This window comes from Misgurnus anguillicaudatus, chromosome 19 (genome assembly GCF_027580225.2).
Source record: "Misgurnus anguillicaudatus chromosome 19, ASM2758022v2, whole genome shotgun sequence".
NCBI classification, from domain to species: Eukaryota; Metazoa; Chordata; class Actinopteri; order Cypriniformes; family Cobitidae; genus Misgurnus; species Misgurnus anguillicaudatus.
Window position 1 is genome coordinate 48,488,354 of NC_073355.2, and position 23,678 is coordinate 48,512,031.

The 23,678-nt window shown below is 35.9% G+C and overlaps 1 protein-coding gene across 1 annotated transcript; it reads right to left on the reverse strand.

The window, feature by feature from the left end:
* Positions 1-717: 717 nt before the first annotated feature.
* On the reverse strand, positions 718-23,096 carry LOC129426286 (uncharacterized). Its single transcript, XM_073857817.1, has 10 exons — positions 22,870-23,096; positions 20,456-21,145; positions 20,299-20,361; positions 19,632-20,195; positions 17,602-18,222; positions 13,820-14,551; positions 13,456-13,541; positions 12,142-13,366; positions 3,094-3,771; positions 718-2,739 (listed from the first exon to the last, which is right to left on the reverse strand). The coding sequence occupies exons 2-10, from the start codon at positions 20,475-20,477 to the stop codon at positions 794-796; spliced, it is 5,937 nt and encodes a 1,978-aa protein (XP_073713918.1). The 5' UTR covers positions 20,478-21,145; positions 22,870-23,096; the 3' UTR covers positions 718-793.
* Between the last annotated feature and the right edge of the window lie 582 nt (positions 23,097-23,678).

A 23,678-nucleotide genomic window follows, 5' to 3' on the forward strand; every position in this document is an offset into this window, starting at 1 on the left:
CCGCTGGTCGTGCCTGAAACTCACACCTCTGATATTGCCTATTATTTACTAATTCACTGCAGATTTGAAGATTGTATATATAATCTTGCCTAAAATAATTTTAAAAGTAAATTTTCTTACCCAGATACAGAAATATTGAGAAATTGCTATGATGTCTATTGAGTTGGCTTGCACTATACAACCCATGGCATGTACAACCTGGACAATTAACAATTTCCCCAAAGGACAATTTCTCCAAATAAAAAAATGCATCTGTGTATAAATGTATAATATTTTATTTGTTTTAAAATAGATGATTTATGGTCATTAAAAGAATGCCAATGGGGTTAAGGCACAAACTCACATTTCACTTATTCATCCAAGTTACTTCACTAACATTACATTTTACAACCTGGAAATTTCACATTTATAAAAAACAATAACATTTGTTTCTGAATGTATAATAGTTTAATTGACACCAAATCAAAATTCACTTGGTCATCCAAGTAACTTCATTCTTTTTACAGTATGTACAACACTGAAAATTTACATTTCTCCAAAGAAACAAAAACACATCTGTTTATTAATGTAAAATCACTACATTGTATCAGTTAATATGCTTTGTTTAATTCTAAGTTTGAGATTGTTTTATGTCACAAATTTTCTTTGGAGGGGCACGAAAGGGTGCTCCCTAGACAATGGGGACGCATGCAAAAAATGTGAGACCCACTGTTTGATGTGATTAATGTGTATAGTACTGTACATAAAATATCATGCTCACCATTATAACCGGCATAATTGTGTCTTGTCCCTTTCACAGAATGACACAACCTGATTCTGATTTATTTTTCAGTTTTTTAACTTCTTCTTGTAGCTCTCTTATTTCTTCACCTTTCTGTTTTTGTAAGAGTTGATAAAGTCTCTCTAGTAATTCCTGCTGTTTCTGTCGTTCCTCCAGCATTTCTTTAAGTTCTTTAACGTGTTCCTCTTTTCTTTCTCTGAATTCATTAAATTCTTCTGCATGTTTTCTGGCTTCATCTTCATATTTCTTCATCATCTCTTTTATTCTCTGCTCATGTTCCTGTTTCATTTCCTTTCGTTCTTTTTCCTCTATTTTTTTTATCTCTATTTCTATTCTTCTGATCTCTTCTTCTTTTTCTCTTTTAATATCCTCATTTCTTTTCTCCCATCTCCTTCTCTCCTCCTCTCTTCTCTCATCATCCTCTTGTCTTTTTCTCTCCCACTCCTCTTTTCTTTTTTGCTCCAGTTTCTCATAATGTTTCATCATTTGATTTTTATTTTCTTCATATTCTTTCTCTTTCTGTTCTTTCACTTCTCTCTGTTTCTGTGTCTCTTCTTCTCTCTTTTGTCTCTCTTCTTCTTTCTCTTTCTCAAGTTTCTTTCTCATTTTCTCCATTTCTTCTTGTTTTTCTCTCAGTTGTTCTTCATGACTCTCTCTTCTCTTTCTTTCATCTTCTTCTCGTTTTCTCATCTGTCGTTTCTTGTCCTCCTCCCATTCTCTCTGTTGTCGTTTAATTTCTTCTCGAGTCTCTTTTCTGTCATTTTCAGCTTCTCTTATTTTTCTCACCCATTCTTGTTTCTCTCTCTCTTCTTGTTCAATTCTCTTCTGTTCATCTAAATCTCTCTTTTTAATCTCCTCCTCTTGTTTCTTTTGTAATTCTGCTATTATTTGGTCTTGTTCATGTTTCATCTTCTCTTGATCTTGTCTGTATTTCTCTTCTCTCTTTCTATCCTCCTCTTCTTTCTCTTTTTCTCTCTTTTCATACTGTGATCTCTGTTGTTCTATCTCTCTCTTCATCTTTTCTATCATCTGATTATATTCATCTCTTTGTTGTTTTTCCTCATCTAATCGTTTCTGTTTCTCTTTATCTCGTTTCTGTTGTTCTGTTTTCTCTTTCTCCTCAAACTCTTTTCTCAGAGTTTCTTCCTGCTCCTTAAACTTATTTTCCATCTGCACTCTTTCTTCATCTGCTTTTCTTTTCTCTTCCTCCAATCTCTTCTTCATGTTTTCCATTTCAATCTCATGCTTGGCTTTTAATTCATCTTTTTGGGTCTGAATTTCTTTCTCTTTCTCTCTCATTATTTCCTCCATTTTCTTTTTAATGCTCATCTCTGCTTCTTCAAACATGCTGTTAGTGAAATATCTGCTGTGGTTTGTTGTTTTCATCTCTTCTATCATCTTTATCAGTTTCATCACTTGAGTTCTGTCTTGTGTTTCATTGTTATTAAAGACCAGGTATCTGTTTCCACAGTCTCTGAGCAGTTTATTCAGTCCAGCAGATTCAATATCTCTCACATAAACTTCTATAGATTCACCCTTAAGATCATCTCCTCTTGTGAACAGAACGATGCTGAACTGTGCAACTTTAGGACCAAAGCACATCCTTATCAGATCTATAGTCTCTGACTCCTCCTGAGTGAATCTACCCACACTTAACACAATGATGAAGGCGTGAGGTCCAGGTGATGACAGTGAAACACATTTCATCATTTCCTCCAACACTTCATCGTTTTGTGTTTTTGTGTCAAACAGACCTGGAGTATCAACAACAGCGACTGATCGACCATCAACTTCACAAACTCCTTTCTCACAAACAGTCGTCACTGAATTTGCCCGTGATTTGCTTTGAAATTGTTTTCTTCCCAGTATTGTGTTTCCTGTTGCACTCTTTCCACTTCCTGTCTTTCCAATCAAAACAATCCTTAAATGCTTCAGATCTTCCTGTTCTTCTTCAATACCTGAAAGTAACGTTAAGCATTAGGATCTGACTATTGTGAGAATTTACTATTGTGAGAAATACATAAAATGTAAAGTATGCAATACAGTATTGGCAGATTACTGTGAATATTTTCTCTTATATAATGATAATATACCTTTACTGCACTTTAAGTCATAATGAAGGGAATAGGAGGAATAGATGAACATCTAAGCATGCAGTTTGTCTTATGTATATCAAACACTCAATGGCGTCAGTATTATTCTTATTATAAAAATAAAACTTTCATAGATTACAAGTTCCCAGTTCAAAAAATTATATTAGACAAATGATTAAAACACTTTCTCTTTCCTTTTTTTTTGTGTTAAAATCTTACCATAAGAGTTGATCTTTTGCTGTAACTCTTGGATTTTTTTCTCCTTTTCACTCAGTTGTTCTTTATATTTCTCTTCAGATTCATCTCTCCCTCTCTTTTCTTGAGATTTCAGATACGTCTGAAGTGAAAAGGGTTCAGTCTTTATGTCTTTTATATAATCCAGCAGTTGTAGTGATGTTTGTTTAAATTGTTCATATTCTTTTAGTCCCAACACCCTGTAGCGTCCTCCACAGAGATTGATCAGACTCTTATGATCAGAATATGATTCTACAAAATCTGTCACAGTTTCATCAACAGTGCCATCAGTTGTGAAAATCACTCTGAAATGCTCACTGGAGTAAAACATCTTCTGGATCTTCTCTATTTCTTCTTTGTCTTTATCAGTCAGTGGACCAGCAGGAACAATGAGGAGAAACACATGAACTCCAGGATCACAGAGAGACACACAGCTGAGAGTTTGACGCCTCACTTCATCTTCTGAGAGTTGAGTCAATGATGGAAGAACAACAACAGAGATCTGATGTCCATCTATCTTCTCTACTTTCTTCACACACACAGAGATGAACTCTTTCTGATGTGATGGTTTTTTTCCTCTTAGAAGTGTAGAAACTGTGACTTTAAGTCTTGCATCAGATCCACACAACACCCCATTCAGATTTGATTTTTCAGTTTCTGAAGCTGAAAAACATAGGAAAAACAATTAAAATTGTATGGCTGTTTGACAAAATTGTCATTGTGAATAATAGTGGAAATTAGTTATTTAGTCTTAAAGGGGGTCGCACACCGGACGAGAAGCGCCACATCGTGCCTAGGACAACTCAGGGGTATTGTACACCGAACCTGCACATTAAACAGCGCAAGCTTAGTCAGATAGCCTCTTGTTCAAAATGCAAAATATAGCAGCCTTGTTAATCACTTAACGTTTTGGGACAAATTTGATGTTATTTAATGTTAAACTATGTGAGTGGTGCTCTGTGGCACAACAGGGATGTGCGTACATTCATAGAAAATGTGTTCTGTTTTTAAATTCATGGCGCGGCACTTCTCATCCAGTGTGCGACCCCCTTTAGTCAATTATTTGGATATTCAGTCAATGACCTCTGGCTAAGACCAAGACTGACAAGATTGTGACCATAATATCCAAGTACATAGAAATCCAAATGAACAATTTTAATTTAAGCAAAGGGTTAAACAGATTTTTATAACCTATTTTTATTAGATTATTAGAGATAATTGTGTATGTGTTTTCTCCTCCATTTATATATGTAAAGCTGCTTTGAAACAATTAAAAAATTGTAAAAAAGCGCAATATAAATAAAATTGAATTGAATTGAACTCACTCTAAAAATGGTTGAGTTAAAAACAACCCAATTGACAACTTAGTGCTGGGTAAATAATGGACAGAACACATTGGGTAACACATTTAGGCTGGGTTGTTAAAAAAACACAACATGTAGTAATTTTAACAATTAGTATAACCCTTACACTCTAAGGCTATTTTGGGGATTTTCGCCTGGATTTGGCCTACCCAATTTCAAAAGCTTCTCATACCCACAAGCAGAGGTGCACATACAAAGTTTGGTATCATTTTACAGGAAACCCTTTGAAATTACATAAACACTGTTAAAATTGCTCAACATGTTTGTATGTGTTGTCAGTCCTCTAATAAACACAAAAATAAAAAGCCGCTTTTTGATGTTTTTTTCTAAAGTCTGTATTTAAAAGTGTATAACTCTGGCCCTGAGTGGCAACGAAACCTGCAGACAGTTTTGTTTGATTCCAGCAATTGCCAGCTTACAGAGGAAAAGGGAATTTTTTCTCTATCATAATAAATGCAAAAGTTATTTTACTTCAACTGATGGGAGGAATAATACGCTTTTTGTATACAATTTCTGCCTAAAAACATTTGAAGTGCTCCCATAACCACATACAGTGGAATAAATGCAATATCTTTATATAATTTTGCAGAAAACCCTTTGAAGTTACATAAAAAGCTGCTGTTTCTGACAAATATTGTTATTTATGTGGTTTTTCATATGATAAAACACAAAATTTTCTTTTTTTATGTTGTAAATACTGTCTTTGATAGTGTATAACTCTGGTTCTAGGTGCTCTAGCAGACTGCAGACAGTTCTGGTTGTTAACAGCAGCAGACAGTAAACACCCAAAAAAGAATGAACTCTTTAGCATGTCGCATCCAAAAGTTATTCTCATTTTACTAAAGTGTGCGAAAATACATTTTTCATATAAATATTAATTTTTTGTTTTGCACATATAATAAATAGCAAGGGATTATTTATGCACACAACCAAAGAAAATGCTGTGAATGGACTCATTTTTTTGAGTAGGGCCTAAGAGAAAAGATGGTGTAGCATTTGTGGCTATCTGTGCTATCTGAGGCAGTTCATGCTCAAGTTTCCCATATGTTTACAAAAGATGATTTTTTACCTCATTATTCATTCGACGATTGTTGGATATGTGATAAAAAATATGACACAAATAACGCTAGCCTTATTCCTGAGACTGAGAGCTTTCATTTGATATAAGACTTGCCCATGCTTGTCATACTTGAAAAATATGAAATATGTGAATATTAAATGATATTAAAAAATATGGGGGGTGATAGTGTAAATTAAGTGCAAATAACTTTCTTACAGTAAAACATATCTCAAACTGATGCATATCTGCAGAAAGTAGAGAGTCTAAGCTTTCAAACAGTATCTCATATGTGGTCCTGGGTCCATGACAGACCATTAAAGATTAAAAGAATATTTTATATTAAGTAAAAATAAGATAATTCTGGACCCGGTACAGGGTCCCAGAGTTAAAGAAGATAAGATTGTTATTCTGGGTTATTCTTGCTGGGTTATTTCTAATTTATCGTGTGCTTTATTGTAGATCAAGACAATTGTAAACACCAAATAAAGGCTTATTTAACTTAAAAAATAACTACAAAGTCTAATATTACATTTGTACAGTTTGCAGTTGCAAAATCACCATTGCTTACTGGCATCAAGTATAATTTGTATAAATACAATAATTAAATATTATAAAAATGAATAAATAACATTTTCCACATTGAAGTAATAATGTAACAATTTGAATCAACTGTTTGAAATAATGAAAAATGTGATGTGCAGAATATGTATTTTTACAGTATATAAATGAAATACTGAAATTTACATAAACAGAACTTCAATAGCAATGTAGAAACAATGTAATTCTTTCATTCAAAGTAAAATAATTAACACTTAGTTTCCCAGAATGGAATGGATTTTACTTTAAAGTTAAAAAGTTACTCCTCCGCGAACAAAGATGTACAAAGGAATCAAACAGCAGATGATTTATTGCCCTCCATTTGGAAAATGACAGACTGCAGGAATTCCCATGTAGAAGTACACTGCCAAACGTGTAAAATGCCTTAAAACATACACCAACATCTGCAAGTGTTGTGCTTCCAGAGAATGTCCATTAATAATTACAAAAGACTGAGAGATCTGCTGCATGTTTCCCATGGCCAGGATAAAAGGAAAGGGTTTCGAGTTTTCTGTCCGAAGAAGAAATTCCACCACATTTGTTACAATCTAGAAAAGAGAAAAAAGTTTTAGTGGTCAGAACCATACCTGTCAACCCTCACGTTTCCCCGGAATTCTCCTGTATTTTACCATATCCAGCTATCACCCTGTTTAAGTATTTTCCTGTATTTATCCTGTATTTTTAATCTTTTTTTAAGTTCCATTGGTCATATTTGATATGTTTGCTACATTTGCCCCCTGGGAAAGCAGTATTACTGTACCTTTAACACCCGCCAATAAAACAAGAAGTAGTATCCATACTGGAGGAAGGAGGATGCCAAGCGCAAAGTTTACTTACACAAAATGCAGTGCACACCGACAAACACAGTCAGCGGACATGTCCGGCCACTGCTTACACAAACTCCCACATTTAGACGTGCACACAGCTGTGTGCAGTGCATTCTTTTTAATTTTGCGTATTGTGAAACACTGCTGTTTGTGCTTTACTGTAAAATCAGTCACACTGGTCAAGCTTCCAAATACAGTCCTTAGAAGGTGCAAAGCCTGGAATACACTACAGGATTTTTGCACTCCTATAAGATTATTACTTTATCATACTGTACGACATATAGGACCACCGATGAAGAGCCATGATCTTTGAAATCGCGACGATTGTTTTGTGTTGGCAATCTTTCACCTGGGACAGCCAAAAATCGTGCAGTGTATCCAAGGCTTTACAGATTGCAAAATCTACGTCCTGTGCGTATAACAAGTCATTTGCAGATTCATGGGGAGCCACACAACAAATGAAAAAGATATCCCCCATCCATTCTCTTAGTGGTTAATGGTATTCTTTAAAGCAGTAATTCTCAAAGTGTGGTCCCCTTCATATCGCCCCGAGATGAGAGATGTGTGTATTTTTAGTCTGGAAAAAAATATTTTAAAAATGTTTTGGCCAGAGGCTTAAAACTACAGTCAGTTTTAGCAGCTACTTATGCATGTTTTTACCAGGCCCATATGGCGTGGGATCTCACTCACAGAATGTAAAGTTAGTGTCAGTCATCTTAAGAAGCTAAGCTAACAGGCTATTGCTCCGTGGAGAAAGTTTGAATAGCAATGGCGGAAGGTAGTTTTGAGGTTGAAATGGCCGAAGGGGATTTCGAAGGGCTGTTGAGAGAATCGGGTGTTTCTATGCTACCTTTAAGAGCCACAATACAGCGAAGAGCTGAGGAAGATGGAGGAACAGAAAGCAGAGAAGCCAGGAGAAGAGGCAGCAGCCTTGGCCTCTGCTGTGTAGAAGAGCCCGGGGAGGACGCAGCAACCTCAGCTGCGTAGAGTAGCCCGGACTGGTGCGAGCGTAGTCCCTGTACTCTCACTGATGCCTTCTGTACGAAAGTTTCTGCATCAGATCAGAATATGGACATTTGTGTGGTGAATGGTCCACGGGGGGAGGTACTTCTACAGACACGTTTCGGCTCACAAGCACAGACGCTGAGCCTGTGCATCTGTGGAGTAAACGTATTGTGCGATTTATGCGTTTGTGTGCAGGGTGTGGCATTTTCTTCTTTGGGATAATTTACATGTTTGGCCAAGTACTCTCAAAAATAAATCAGAAGTGAAGCCTGCTCCTATGACACAATTCATTTGTGTGGTGAACCAACCACCCAAGCTTTGTACCGTATATGGACAGCGCGTCCTGGATACATATTTTAGAATCCTATACTGGAAGCGACAGCCAAGGCTTACAGGGATAAACAGACGTCTGACTATAAAGCGAGTGTTTCTATTTTCTTTATTATACTAATGTGGCATGTATGTTCACAATAGCATACAGCTGAGCGAGCGGTGTTCTGGATTAGTGGTGGGTGCTTGTAGAGCTGTGCATTGTGGGAGTTGGAGTTTTTCATACAAATGCGCCCTAAAGTCAGGTTCTGTCTTTTCTCTGTCAAATAGACACAAAATTCTAAAATGATGTTACATTTCGACTATATGACCCACTTTCAGTAAAGATTAATGTTTCTACAGATGAAATGTCCCTTTAATGACAATTTATGGCAATGGTTTTGATGTCAGGTAGTTTGAGATAAAAATACATTTAATGCATACATTGAAAAGATAATCTACTCTATTCTAATAGAAAACAAATGGGCTGCGGAATGGGGGGGGGTCAACACTGAGTGATCAGATTTAAGTATACAGAATGTGGGCAAAGTGAATTATAAAAAAAATGTGTGAGATTTAATTTAAAAAATGCAATGGCCTGTCATCAGTTTGCATAAGATTCTGGTGTCAAATGTTGTTACTCTTGTGCCAAGTTTGCAAATTGCTTATGTGATATCTACAGATTTGCCCTTATGGTTTGTGCTAAGAAATGCTAACAAATAGTTTAATCTAACTATAAGACTTAGAGTATATAAAAAACACAAACTTACCTATAAACTTATCAGACTGGTCAACTGCCACTCAATTCATTTTTCCCTCACAATGGAATCCATTTGATTTCTGACTAGAAAAAAGACATTCTGCATTACCACAAAACTAAAACCTTCATTGTTTTATGTAAAAAATATTTAGAAACAACACTTCACTAACTCAGTAGTCTGCCACAGATCAGAGGATTGGTCAATATAAATTTGAAATCGCAGGAGACGATTATAAAAACTATTTATAATCAACAACAAAATATGATGATAATGAAAATGCTGTGTCCCTGGCCTGAATGCCTCTGACGTCAGCCGGAAATGTGACGCTCCTTATCATGTTTGAAAGATTTGCTCACAATGCAATGCTAACAAGAGTTAGAAGCGGGAGAAATTATGATAATGTCGGTCTTGTCTACATCACCAATCCCAGGAAGTAAACTGTTGCCTACAATCCTTGTGTTTATTTTAGTCCAAGAAAAGAGATTTACGTTGGAGACGTTAACTCGCATCATCATTTACTTTGGGGTTTGTACCTTTTGCATATCATTAACATGAACTAATAACAACCTGATCTCACAAAGTTCCGTGGGATAGTCACAGAATGTTTTGCGCATTTTCCATGGCATTCTGACGGATCTCCGCATTTTTCCGTGGCCCTGCTACGGACTGTCTTTTTCCGTGTCATTGTCACAGATTGGTTACTCAACTGTTTTGTCCTATTTTCAAACCATTTTCGCTTCGGTTTAGGGTTACATTTGGTGTTTGCGTTAATATGTCACTTTAACTATTGGTTTATACTATTTTTCTGATTTATTCTTTTATATTTTCTAAACTTTAAACAATTGTCGCCTGGTATTGGGGTTAGAGTTGGGTTTGGGTAGGGATATCATTTCATGTAAATCTAACCCTAAACCAAAGCGAAATAGTAAGAAAATAGGACAAAACAGTTGAGTAACCAATCCGTGAAAATGCTATAGAAAAAAACAGTGCGTAGCAGGGCCACGGAAAAATGCGGAGATCTGTGAGAATGCCACAGAAAAATTAGATCAGGCTGACTAATACACACTTAAAGAAAATGTTAAATGGTGAATCAAACCATAGGCAGAGCCGGCTCTCCCTATAAGCGAACTAAGCAGCTGCTTAGGGCCCCGCAGCCACTAGGGGTCCCACTAACTACAGATGGAACTCGCTGGTGTCACTGCAGTTTATTCATATAAAGAAATAAAATTTAAAGTTCTCTGAATGACTAATTAGTAAGTTTAAACTATTCATATTGGCATCCACGTTTATAACTAAGTTTGGACAGTTTACTGTATAGTTTTGTGTAAAATGATGGAGACTGAGAGCTGTGAGATGCTGGCAGCTGCGGGTGCAGCATTTACAGTGTTGCCAAATCCCATTGTGAAAATCCTCTTTAGACAATGTTGAATGTTTTAGCAATTAATGTGACACTCTGGGACATGTATAAAGTGAGAATGTGCAGGTTACTGTTAGGGATGTCTCTGATTTATATCTGAAAGACAAAGTCATGGGTGACAATACTCCATTATTCACTGCATGACAGGGCCCCAAAATTATCCTGCTTAGGGCGTCAAGATTTACAGAGCCGGCCCTGACCATAGGTGCTCTTTAACCATCAGTAACTTCCTTGTATGCTCTGTCTTGGTGACAAAAATATGTTAATATTGTCATAACACCGAAATTATTGTTTAATTTTAAAAAAGAGGAGCAAGCACCATACAGATAACAGACCGATTCTTGGAAATGCTGTTTTGTAAACATTTATTGATGAGTTACCTGCCGTACGTCAAATTCAATGTGCTGCTGTTCCTGGCACTCGCTGACAGAGTAACCTACACGCCAGCTGGGAAATCCTCCGCCACTTGGAAAGTTAACTTCGTAGTGGCAAAAAGTCTAAGCTTGAATCTTCATAAGAAAAACTCAGAGGCAAAGGTCCCAGGTGCCAAAGAAAGATTACTTTATTTGCTCGAGCCAACAAAGTGAGACAATCAATAAAACCCTCAAAGAGGTGCTCAAAGATCATCTGCTCTCCCAACATCTGACTCCATTTTTATACAGTAAGATCAAACACTTCCTTTCTGAGATGACGTACACTCTTCTCATTGGTCTTGACCTGCCACAATTAACTTATTATTAATGTAGCGGAATACAGCTGGATTTTTTCTCTAATCTAAAATGACTACTCTGCTTATTACTTCTCTTGGCCTTCTTGCAGTGCTTGTTGTGAGATTTAATATACAACGTTAATCTTCTGTGTGAGTACCACTTGGTGTGATGGGGATTAATAAAAAAACTGTATTAATATGCCATATTACACATCTTAGGACATCAATTTGTGTAATGGCAGTCAGAGGTAACAGTCGTCATTCGTCTAAATTACACCCGTCATCTAACTCTGTATAAATTATCACACTGCCGTCTTGCAAAATGTTATAATATTGTTCATATTCATAGTAAATGTTAATTAAATCATATAAACCTACCTTGAAACAACTGCTTTTGGTGGCTCTGTCCTTTCACGATGACCGTTGCTGAATGCTTTCAAAAAGGGCGCGAAGCACGTGAGGCTCTTCAAACAACCCAGCATAATAAACCAGCAGGTTTAACCCAACAACTGGAAAACTAAAACTACGCAGAAGTGTTTAAAATGTGGAAAAATACCCCCCAAAAAACAACACAACAGACTCTTGGGTTAAAAAAAAACAAAAATAACCCAGCCATTTTAGAGTGCTGGAGTCAGATATCCCTGCTGGAAAAAACAGCATACCAGAAATACCACTATATGTTGTGTTTTGGTACTAGAAGGCTGGTGAACACCAGCTAAACCAGCACCAAACCAGCATAGACCAGCATGGGAATTATGCAGGTCTATGGTGTTTTTTCAGCAGGGATAATTTGCCACGCCATTGGGGCATTGGGTTCTTCCCCTACACTATCACAAAATAACAATTCACATTTGTATTTATTATTATTTAAAAATGTATTTGTTAAACAAACTGTTGATTGTTTTTTGCTTTCACATATGTATATGAATAAAACTGATATTTTATTTATATTCATATTCATTCAAACACAATTTTCATACTTACATAATAAACCTCCTCCAGATGTATTTGTTCTGTGGCTCTCTTTGGGTTTTCCATCATCTTTGTAATTTGAGATCTTTTCTTGCTCTTCTCTGATGTTTCTCTCCTCTTGTATTTTCTTCTCAAACTCTTCTAGTTGATCTTTTTTCTCTCTTTCATGTTTCTCCATCATCTCTGTTGTTCTTCTTTTTAGTTCTTCTTCATTCTCTTCTTTTATGAGTTTCAGTTTATTTTCAGAGATCTTTTCTTGCTCTTCTCTCATGTTTCTCTCCTCCTGCATTCTCTTCTCAAATTCTTCTAGTTGATCTTCTTTCTCTCTTTCTATTTTCTCTTTCTCTTTTAAAATTTCATTCATTTCACTTTTGAGTCTTTCACACTGTTCAAAATAAATCTGTTTCTCTTTCTCATCTTCTTCTTTTCTCTGTTTTTCCTCTTGTCTGTGTTTCTCACATTCCTCTCGTTCTCTTCTCATCTCCTCACACATAATTTTCTCTTTCTCCTCTTTCTCTTTAATTTCTGTTTTATATCTCTCTTCTTTCTCTCTAAACTCATCTTCTCTTGTCTTTCTCTTTCTATCATGATTCTCTATTGTATTCATCAGTTTGTCTGTTTGTGTCTCATATTTTATCAGGAGATCTTTATTTTCTTTCTTCAGTTCATCTCTTTCCTTTTTTAATGTCTCTCGTTCTTTTTTCATCTCATCTCTAATATGTCTCTCTTGCTCCTCTTTCTCTTTTATTTCTCTTCTATATCTCTCTTGTTTCTCTCTAAACTTATCTTCTCTTGTCTTTCTCTCTCTCTCATGATTCTCTATTGTATTCATCAGTTTGTCTGTCTGTGTCTCATATTTAATCAGGAGATCTTTATTTTCTTTCTTCACTTCCTCAGTTTCAATTTTAAATGTGTCTCGTTCTCTTATCATCTCGTCTCTCATCTCTCTCTCTTTCTCATCTTTTACTTTAATTTCTGTCTTGTATTGTTCTTCTTTTTCTCTGATTTCTTCTTCTCTTTTCTTCTTCTCTCTGTCTTGATTTAGTTTTTCTTCCTCTATGTGTTTTGTCAATCTCTCTATTTCTCCGTCATATTTCATCTTAAGATCTTCTTTCTCTCTTTCTATTCTCTCTTTCTCTTTAATTATTTCATTCATTTCACTCTTGAGTCTCTCACACTGTTCCACATAAATCTGTTTCTTATCTTCTTCTTTTCTCATCTGGTCTCTCATCTGTCTCTCTTTCTCATCTTTCGCTTTAATTTCTGTCTTGTATTGTTCTTCTATGTCTCGGAATTCTTCTTCTCTTTTCTTCATTTCTCGCTCACTTCATTCTCCTCTTGTCTCAGTTTCTTATGTTCCTCTCGTTCTCTTCTCAACTCATCTGTCATCTGTCTCTCTTTCTCCTCTTTCTCTTTGATTTCTCTTTTATATCTCTTTTCTTTCTCTCTAAACTCATCTTCTCTTTTCTTTCTCTCTTTCTCATGATTCTCTATTGTATTCATCAGTTTGTCTGTTTGTGTCTCATATTTGGTCTGGAGATCTTTATTTTCTTTCTTCAGTTCATCTCTTTCATTTTTAAATGTGTCTCGTTCTTTTTTCATCTCATCTCTTATCTGTTTCTCTTTCTCTTATCTCCCTCTTCTCGGTTTTTAAATTCCTCTTCTATTTCCTTCTTCTCTCTTTCATGACTCTGTCGTTCTTCCTCCATCATCATCGTCATTCTCTCTTTCTCTTCATCTTTCTCTCTGTTTAATTCGTCAATTCTCTCCATCAGTTTCTTTATTTGTTGTTCATGTTTTTCTTGTTGCATCTCTCTGAATATCTTAGATGAGTAGTAACTTCCTCCGTTTGCTTTCACCATGTCATCTATTTTCTCCAGTAGAAGAGAAACTTGTGTTTGATCTTCAGTCAGATTATTATTGAACACATGATATCTGTTTCCACACTCTTCTAGCAGGTTTCTAATCACAGATCCAGGTTTTCTCAAACAATCTTCAATAGTTTTGTTTCTCATTTGATCTCCTTTGGTGAAGAGCACCATTGTGTACATTAAAGAGTTTTTACCAAACATGTCTTGAATGATCTTCACTGATGTTGACTCCTCTTGTGTAAATTGTCCCAGTGAAACCAGTAAGAGAAACACATGAGGTCCTGGCAGAATCATTGAGATACAGTTCACCATTTCTTTCTTGATCTCTTCATGACTGCGTTCAGTATCAAACAGTCCTGGAGTGTCGATCACAGTGATTAATCTGTTGTTGATTTCAGATGTTTGTTTCTGACATTCGCTGGTCACTGATTCAAAAGATTCTTCAGATATAAACGCTTGTCTGTTTAAGATTGTGTTTCCTGTGGCACTCTTCCCAACTCCAGTTTTACCCAGCAGCACAATCCTCACATCATCTCTCATCTCTGGAAGATCTATCAAAGAGAAAATGTCTCACGTCATTGGCACAGTGTGATATCAAATCAGATTAAAGTTCATATTAGATTTTGCAAATATTTTTCTGCTCTAAACTATTTTATATGAAACTATGTGAATGTTTATGAAATTTACATTCTACTCAAAAGGCTGCTCACAACTGTAAAATCATGACGTGCATTATGTGTTATACAGTCTTGTGTGAGTGAGTGAATCCAAATTAGTGATCTTCTTAACTGGCTAATACATTTTTACATTTGGATTTATTCTGTGTTGCTCTGAAAATTAGTGACACTACCAGCAATTATGATCTATCCTTTGTTACCGTAATGGCTAAAATCAGGCTTGCATCTGTCAAAAATCCCATTGGGTGGCACATAGTAGGACATCAACTGAGGATTTAAGAGATCCGACTAGCACTTAACATTAGGTTAAGTGTACTTCAAAGCGTGGAGGTTAATATTGTCCATTTCCGTTTAAAGTAACGTTCCTGTAAATGTTATCTGACCTCTCTAAGTCTCAACCTCTGATTATTTCAATATTATTCTAAGTGTACAGGAATCTATGGCATAATTATACAAAGCTTCTAACATCTGGTAAAAAATAATTATGTCACCTCTAAGGGGCCAGTCACACCAAAAGCATTTATGGCAGTTGCAGGCGCCTTTTTTGAATGATACTCTATGGGCAGGGCGCGTTTGCGCGCTGTTTATGCACGCCGAGAGCCTTGCGGTTTTTTTGCCGCCTGCCGCGCACGCGTTTTTGAAGGAGCGCTGAGAGCGGAGAAGCGCCCGACGTCATTCGCCTCTTTCCGTTGTCCAATGGAATGAGAGGAGAGGCGGGCCTTACGTTGTGGTGAGGGAAGTTTACAGTTGCTTTGAAGAACCGGACTCCACTCGCTCACTCTCTCCTGCGTGTTTGTGCACCTCTCACCCTCAAACAAGGTCAGAGCAAGCGTTTCTTTTTAAAGTTTCTGCTAATATGACAGTTAACAGCAAAAGAGCGCTTACACTTCAATATTTGATTGACAAGACAGCTGACTCGGTGGCTGCTTAGCAATATGAATAGTCGCACTGCTCTTTTTAAAAAAAAAAAGGCAGTGCGTCGCGCCTTGTGTTTGCAGGCGGTTAAAGCGCTTTTGGTGTGACTGGCCCCTAAGAGGACTAATTTAAGTTATGTTTAGAAATGAGCAAGCATCTAAGCATATAGTCCAACCTCTGGCAGCAATCAAGCCTGATTTAATTGTGATCGTGGTTTCTCATATTATTAAATGTTGATACAATTACCTAAATTATGTAACGTTAAAATGTCATCAGTAAGCTCTGGAAAAGACAGAACGTGCAAGAACCCTTCACCATGCCAATTGGTTTTCGCCATTGGGCTAACGAGTGGTTTCACTTACAGTTTCTGTTTGGATTAGAGCCCGACCGATATGCATATTTTTTTGGGCCAATGCCAATACAGATATTAGGGAGTAAAAAAGACAGATAATGATATATCGGCCGATTCTTTGTGTATATTATAGTACAGGGCACTTACAGTATATTATACTACAGTACTGTACATAGAATACACTATGTACATTAACAGAATATCCTACTATATATAAATAAATATTTTTTTGCTGAGATCACTCACAAATGTGTTGGTCAGGGAGAGTGGCAAGATCAGGAGAGGTAGATTACCCCCATCACCTCCTTTATATATATATAGTCTACTTTTGTTTCCCTTCATTGTCCGTTCTTAGTCTAATGTTATGTGTCTGTATGGATTTTCTGTTATTAATTTTATAATTAAAGTTAATTTGTATATTGTAGTGATACAACGTCCGATTCATTTCCCAGAACCGGCTCTTTTCGGACAGTTCGGCTGATTGAACCGGTTCAAAAAGCCGATTCACTGGTTCCTGGTGACATCAAGAAATGACATCACTACGCATTTATTTTCTAACTACTTGTATCAATTGAAAACATTCAAATAAAGTCGTTTGTGTCAACACATTAAAACATTCAAATAAAAAGTTGTTTTTGTGAAGGCATAGCTGATTTAATGCCTTTCATTCACAAGTTAATAATGTTTTTCGTCACAGTGTCAATCACGGATTGTAAATGCCAGATACAACTGACCAGTTTTGACTAGCCTACAACTTGGATAAGATTCCTAAAAGTTTGGCACCTACAGCACACATAACAGACACTGATGCACAATTGTGGATGTTTTCTACATATCCTAAGTATAAAGAATAAATAAACTTGTCTTTTAAACTCTTTGGTTTTTCTTAACAACTAAAATACGATTTGCATGCACAATAAATCGTACTAAAACTAAAGCTTTTTAATTAAGCAAGCATATAAAGAAATTAATAAAACAAGAAACTTCAGGGGTACACACAGTGTCAGCAACTCATTCGTCAAAATCGTCTGCAATCGTCACCTCTCAATCTTTAACAAACTTCGACAGTTAGTTGAATCATATGGGTTGAACCGGCTCATTCGGTTCTTTTTGAGTCCGACGTGCTATTTCGGCTGTGCGTCCTTCGTCATCAACCCTGAACCTATGACACCTGAACTAAAGTTCGATTCAGTTCGATTTGTGAACTGGCTCAACCGGTTACATCCTGAAAAGAACGATTCGTTCAAGAACCTAACATCACTAGTATTTTGTAATCTGTCATGCTCTCTTTGTCCTCCACTATACCACCTGTAACAATTTTCCTGACTTCCTTTTATTTTGCTTTCAATCTATTTTGTTTGAAATGAAAAGGTCAAAGTTCACGGTTACCTTTCTTCATGTTGTGAACTAGGGGTGAGGCTTCATTTATATGAGCATAATGTTCAAATTACAATAGTTTCAAACCAACACATTTATCAATATATGTTAATTTGCACAATGAGATTGGTGGCAAACAAATGTTTTATGAGTCACATATGAACCTTGTCATAAGATGATATTTGCGCACGGATCTACACTTGTTTCTATGATAGACTGAATTAAATGAGAGCCATTGTCAATGTCAACCACAACAATTAAAAGATTTTCTGATTTTTACCTTGAATCTCAATTTGTGTCTCTGGTGAGTGGATTTTTCTCTTCATCTCTTCACATTTCATCTTCATCTGTTCATCTAAAAATGTTTGTGTAGAGAAAAAAGCTCCTCTGTTATCTTCTACCATCTGCTCGACTCTCTCTATTAATGTGGACACATGTGTGTTAGGACCAAAGACATGAAATTGTCTTGCATAATGCTTAATGTCAGACTGAGTGGCTTCATTTAGATCTGCTGTTGTGTCTTCAGACTTCTGCATTATGAGGACCATGATGTAGTTTTTGATTCTTGAGCTGAATATTCTGTGGATCTTCTGCATTTCTGCTTTGTCTTCATCAGTGAGTGGATCATCAGGAATGATGAGGAGAAACACATGAACTCCAGGATCACAGAGAGACAAATAGCTGAGAGTCTGGCACATCACTTCATCATCTGAGAGTCGAGTCAGAGCTGGAAGCTCCATCAGATTGATCAGACGTCCACACACCTTCATCTCTCTGCTTCTAAAGTCTGATCTCATCACTGATCTTCTGCTGCTCTCCTTCATCATTAGCTTTAATATGGAGCTTTTTAATCTTCTGTCACTTCCACACAGAACCACATTCAATTTTACACCCTCTGAAACTGCAAGTAGAGAAAGATTAAAGTTAATTTTTCTACATTTGCTCTAAATTCTTTGGTAGTTCACCTGTAATTTACCCATCTAAATTGATTCTGTTTTTATCTAACAATAAGACTGCAGTACAGTCCTATTTAACACATTTTAACATGTTTAACCCCCTTGGGTCCAAAAAACGCAGCACCGCATTTTGATGTGTTTTCTCCTTATCATAGCAGAATCAACTTAAAATACTCCATCATTAACCATCATACACTTACGTGTTTGACATCATTTGAAACTGTGAAGGGTCTTCTTTAATTTTTGTACATTCACAATAACAACAGATATTTGTGTTTTTGTCAAATAAAGAAAATAAACAGGGTGTGCATTCAGACATTTCTGTCTCCGCCAGCTGTCTCTCAAAACACAAACATGATACACATATCCAAAGAAAGCCTGAAATGTCTTTTAAAATGTCTTCTGTTTTTCCTGGCTGACTTCATTATCTCTAATGGGGCCACGGCAACAGGCAGTACTCGCTGTTGACATGGTAATGAACAGACGAGCAGTTCAAACCATAACAAACAAAGCGTAGAGTTTTATCAGATTTAAAGACTTTACCGCATGTCTGGATGCTAAACTTTATACACACATTTGAGGAAGATTTTCATTTATGTCTGGACATTTAGGAATAGAAGCGTTTATCTTTAACGTTAACGTTACCTAAAAAGAAGAACAATGGAAGACGCACTGGAGGAGGAAAATATTCCTGAAGTAAGTAACTTATTTATCCTCATTTATATTTGCTATCATGTAATATGCCTATGGCTTGTGCAGTTCAGCCTACTTTCGTATCCTTCATGGCAACTTTCAGTGAGGCTGCACTGCTGTATCTTTTAAGTGTGTGCTGTAATATGATTCCATATATTGTTTACATGCAATGCAATTCCATACAATGAGCTTTACACACGACACCAATTTTTTACGAGCGCCGTGTTGTTTACGCGTAAGGAGACGTGAGTACTCACGCTCATGGATGCCATATGCAGTGTGGTTTTAAAGTTTATACGCGCTTACAGAAACGCATTAAAACATTGTTAAAAACAGAAGCTAGATGATCAGTCGATGGCCATCTGACAGCTTTTTATAAAACTAATCACTGCAGATGTTTATCTGAGATGTTCTGAATTTAGTTTATGTACATGATAGTTTATCTGAATGTAGTGCTATCAGTATTATTTACCCATCAGTTATGTATGTAAGGGTATCTCTGTGGACAATTTATTCTAACAGCTGTCTGTATCCCTCTTATCAGTACAAAACTATGAAGTGAAAAAACATATTCACACTTTTTGGACATAAAGTTATATGGTAACTGTCAGCAGATTTCATGTGGACCTACAGATGAGAAACAAATTGAGATCACACTCACCTCTTTCATCTGTTTGCTGTTTCACTTTAAATCTCTGTGCATCTTCATATTCATCATAAATCAGATAACTGCCATCATTTGATTTTACAATGTCTTCACATTTCTTTTTAAGTTCATCAGAAGAGGAATTTCTCTCCAGTCTGTAGTGTCTGCTGGTGCATTTTTTTATGATTTTCTGTATGTTGTCATTGACTTCACTGTGTGAGTCGTGTGTTGTGAGCACCAGTGTGTGTTGATAAACACTATGTGAGAAAGAGTTGAGGATCATCTCCACATGCTCTTGATCTTCTCTTGAACACTCATCATGTTTAAAGATCAGAAGTATGAGATGAGGTCCTGGATGAGACAGATCCACACACTCTCTCACTGTCTGTATGATCTGATGATATGAGATGTTCAGCTGGAGCAGATGAGGACAGTTGATGATCATCATGTCTTTTCCTCTGACTCTCTCAATCTGATGATCATCTGGAGGAGCTTCTCTATCAAACGCTGATCTTCCCAATATGAAGTTTCCCACTCGACTGTTTGTTGACACATCTTTACCCACCAGAACAATACTCACTATAGTCAAAAATCACAGATTTATTATTTACAATCCTCAACATCAAACACTGACACAACATATCATCTGTAACATACAGTATTTCTCTATGTAAAGACTTACTCATAGGAGGATTGATTTGTATGCTGTTTTTTCTCTTGCGAGCAGGATTGTGAATAACAGACACTGCAGTAAACAAAAACATTACACTTATATTAAACTCTAAGATTCATAAAAATGAAATATATTAATTGAAAAAAACATTATCTGCGTATCCCACCTGTGCTGTCAGTGGTAGACATGATCCTGTTCACAATCTCTGTACTTATTCAGGGTCTGGTTGCACCAGCTGGACACCGAAAAATGTTGGGTGTAAGCCCTACATTGGGGTTAGCTCCGTCTGACTTTGTGAAACATATTTACGCTTGTTGTACCATTTGAAACTACAGTACAACCAGGCACAGCATCGCTCAGCGTAGACGATATGTGTCCCCACATATGCATTTAACGGCCTTCACATTACTATGGTACAAAACTTGCATTTACTTCTTAATTCTAACAGTTCTGAATTTAACAAAGTATGTATCATATAAGTATAATATATTATATAGGAATTTATTGGTGCTGTCTCTCACTCTACATAAAAGCCCACTGGTCGTGTATCCTGTACATTACACGCGCCAATGTCTCCTCAATTTGATTATCTCTATTTTTGCCAGTCAAGCCTTTATACTTATGCCTACCCTTGACTAGAAGTAAGATTAAGTCTTAGACGTGTGCTATGCCTAAATGGTGCATTCTACAAAGGACGTTAAGCGCATTTTACGTCAAGACTAGTTGTACAACCGGTATATGTCCAGCTTGTGCAACCGGCCCCAGATGATCATCTTTAAGCCAGAGAAAAACCTTCAAAAATGTTCATCAACTTTGCCCCTCACAATACTTCAGTCATTCTTATTCATCGTATCATCTGTTAAGAAAGAGCAAAATTAAACAATGTCATAGAGATGCTACTTGTTGCACTAACTAGTTTAAATCATTATTTATTAACCCCACCTTAAATTTTTAAAAATGTTTCTGCCTCTATGTTTTCATTGCATGTTAAAATGAATGGAAAAATTCATAGATGTACTCTTTCAGTCTTATTTAGATTAACAAAAGCATAAATATATTTGCCCTCTGATGGTGAGAACTGCATTTGAAAACACAAAACAACATTTATACAGAAAATAAAGTTATTTCTGGGTAACTGTACTCAAATTTTCATATTAAACATACAAACAAACACACATCAAAAATCAAGATATTTCTTATTGAATGGTAATTTACATTGTCTAGTCATGCCAAGCTTTAGTATATTTAATTAGGGAGAAATTGGGGGGCTTCAAATATTGTTGAAAATATAGTGGGCCCTGAAATTAAAAGGTTGTAAGGAGAATTGATGAGGACTTTTAAGAGTTTTTTTAACAGCAGGGAAAGTGGACAAAATGCAATGAGGGGGATAAATACTTGTAAAAATATATAACCAGATCTAAATGCATTTACTATTTACTAAATAAAAAAAAAAAAAAAAAATCATAAAATTTGTGTTTATCTGTGAAGTGTCATAAACTTTGTTAAACACAGAGTTTAATTTTTGTGATAGATAATCCAAAAGTCTATGGAAAAATGTATGGGGTTTCTGCGAGGGAACCAGTGTCTTGTTGACTTCGGCCTACAAAAATTTGTCATTACTATCCTTCAGTCACAAACTGTGATGCAATCAGTCTTGGTATGGAGACTTTAGAGGTCTGAGCCTTCAAATTGGGATCAGTGGATCATCAAGAACAGTGTCCGGTTGCATAAAATGCTTAGACGAGTCTAACAAAGTATTCATATTTTTTTTTCTTTAAGACTGGTCATAACTTTAATTAAAGTTAACTTTAATAAACGGTAGATTGGCCTAATTTAAAGCCAAAAAGTATGATTGTTTAGTACATAACTAATTGCTAGTTTGCCAGATTAGTTCTTAATACAGAGTCTTAACTTATTGGCTATGTTTATGCAACTGGCCACAGCACCGAGAATACACTGATCCAATGGACTAATTGTATGAACCATTTGGATAAACAGTAATACAGTAAATGACTTTATGCATTAGGAGTTACTGAACAAATTCTCCATGAACACTCTAAAAACAAACGGTGCTAAATAGCACTAAAAGTGGTTGTTAGCTCGTAATCATAAAATAACCATTTTTAGTGCCATTTAGCACCGGTGTAGAACCATATGTGGTGCTATAGTGGTGCTATATGGACCCCGTAAGGTTCTTCATAGGTGGTATATAGCACTAAAAATGGTTCTTCTATATGATTATGAGCAAACCACTTTTAGTGCTATTTAGCACCGTTTGTTTTTAGAGTGTAGAGATAAAAGTTTGGTAAATAAATTATAATGCACTGTGTTTACAAACTGTTTGTGTTACACTTATATGGTAAAAAAAATACTTAGCTCTTCTTCTGAACACCGAACTAATCTTTAACGCAAAGACCTGATTATGAGTCGATTCGGTAACAAAAGATGAAAGTGAAACTATCTGATGTTGCTGCAGTTCATTCAGACATTTATTACATTTATAACTAAACTCATTATTTAGTGGTACTTCTAATATTTACAGACATGTATTACAAACATAAAGAGTCTATATGTAAATACCTGTATGTTAAAGCTTTCTTTATGCTTTGATGATTCTGTGATTATGTTCTTCATGTAAACAGGAAGAGATCTGAGTTTGGGTGAAGTCAGAAACAAGACGTGACAGGTCACATGCTCACATTACTTAAAGGCATAGTTCACTCCAGAATGAAAATTTTATCAGCTCAAATGAGTTCCTACAGAGTAAGATTAATCCATCCCCGGTGTGTTAAAGAGAGATTTAGAAAGTCTTTTTACCTACTTCTATTAGACTGTACAATCAACGGTATATAAGAACCCTATAGATGTCCAAATAATAATAATGCTTTGCAGATTGATACTGTACAAAAATTGGATGGTGTGTTATGAATGCTATTTCTTATGATGTATTATTATGTTTTTATTTTCCAGTGTATTTTTATTGTTTGTTGAGACTTGCTGCTGTGACATGCTAAATTTCCCTTTGAGATTAATAAAGTTATCAAAATCATAAATTATTTGCCAATACTTACAAGTCTTTGAAATATTTTTAGATATTTTTGATGAAAACAGGGAGACTTGTGAATGTGAGCGTCCTGTAGACTGCTATTTAATATAGTATATATCATATATATTCAAGCCCAGAAAAGAATGAACAATATTGCACAGAAATAAAAACTTCATTCAACAATTTGCTTTACACCTTTGTGCGTTCACAAGCAGACTATGAGTCTGACTGTTCTCTCCTCAAACTATTCTAGTTATTCTTTTTTCTCTCTTTCTATTCTCTCTTTCTCTCTCATTATATCATTCATTTTACTCTTGAGTCTCTTACAATGTTTAACATGAAT

Excerpts from the sequence above, each read along its gene's own strand:
- LOC129426286 (XM_073857817.1), bottom strand. The coding sequence starts at position 20,477 with ATGTCTACCACTGACAGCACAG. Across the intron at positions 14,552-17,601 it reads GACACAAATTGAGATTCAAG|ATCTTCCAGAGATGAGAGAT; the intron begins GTAAAAATCAGA and ends TCTCTTTGATAG. Across the intron at positions 13,367-13,455 it reads TGAGACAAGAGGAGAATGAA|AGACAGATGAGAGACCAGAT; the intron begins GTGAGCGAGAAA and ends GATGAGAAAGAG.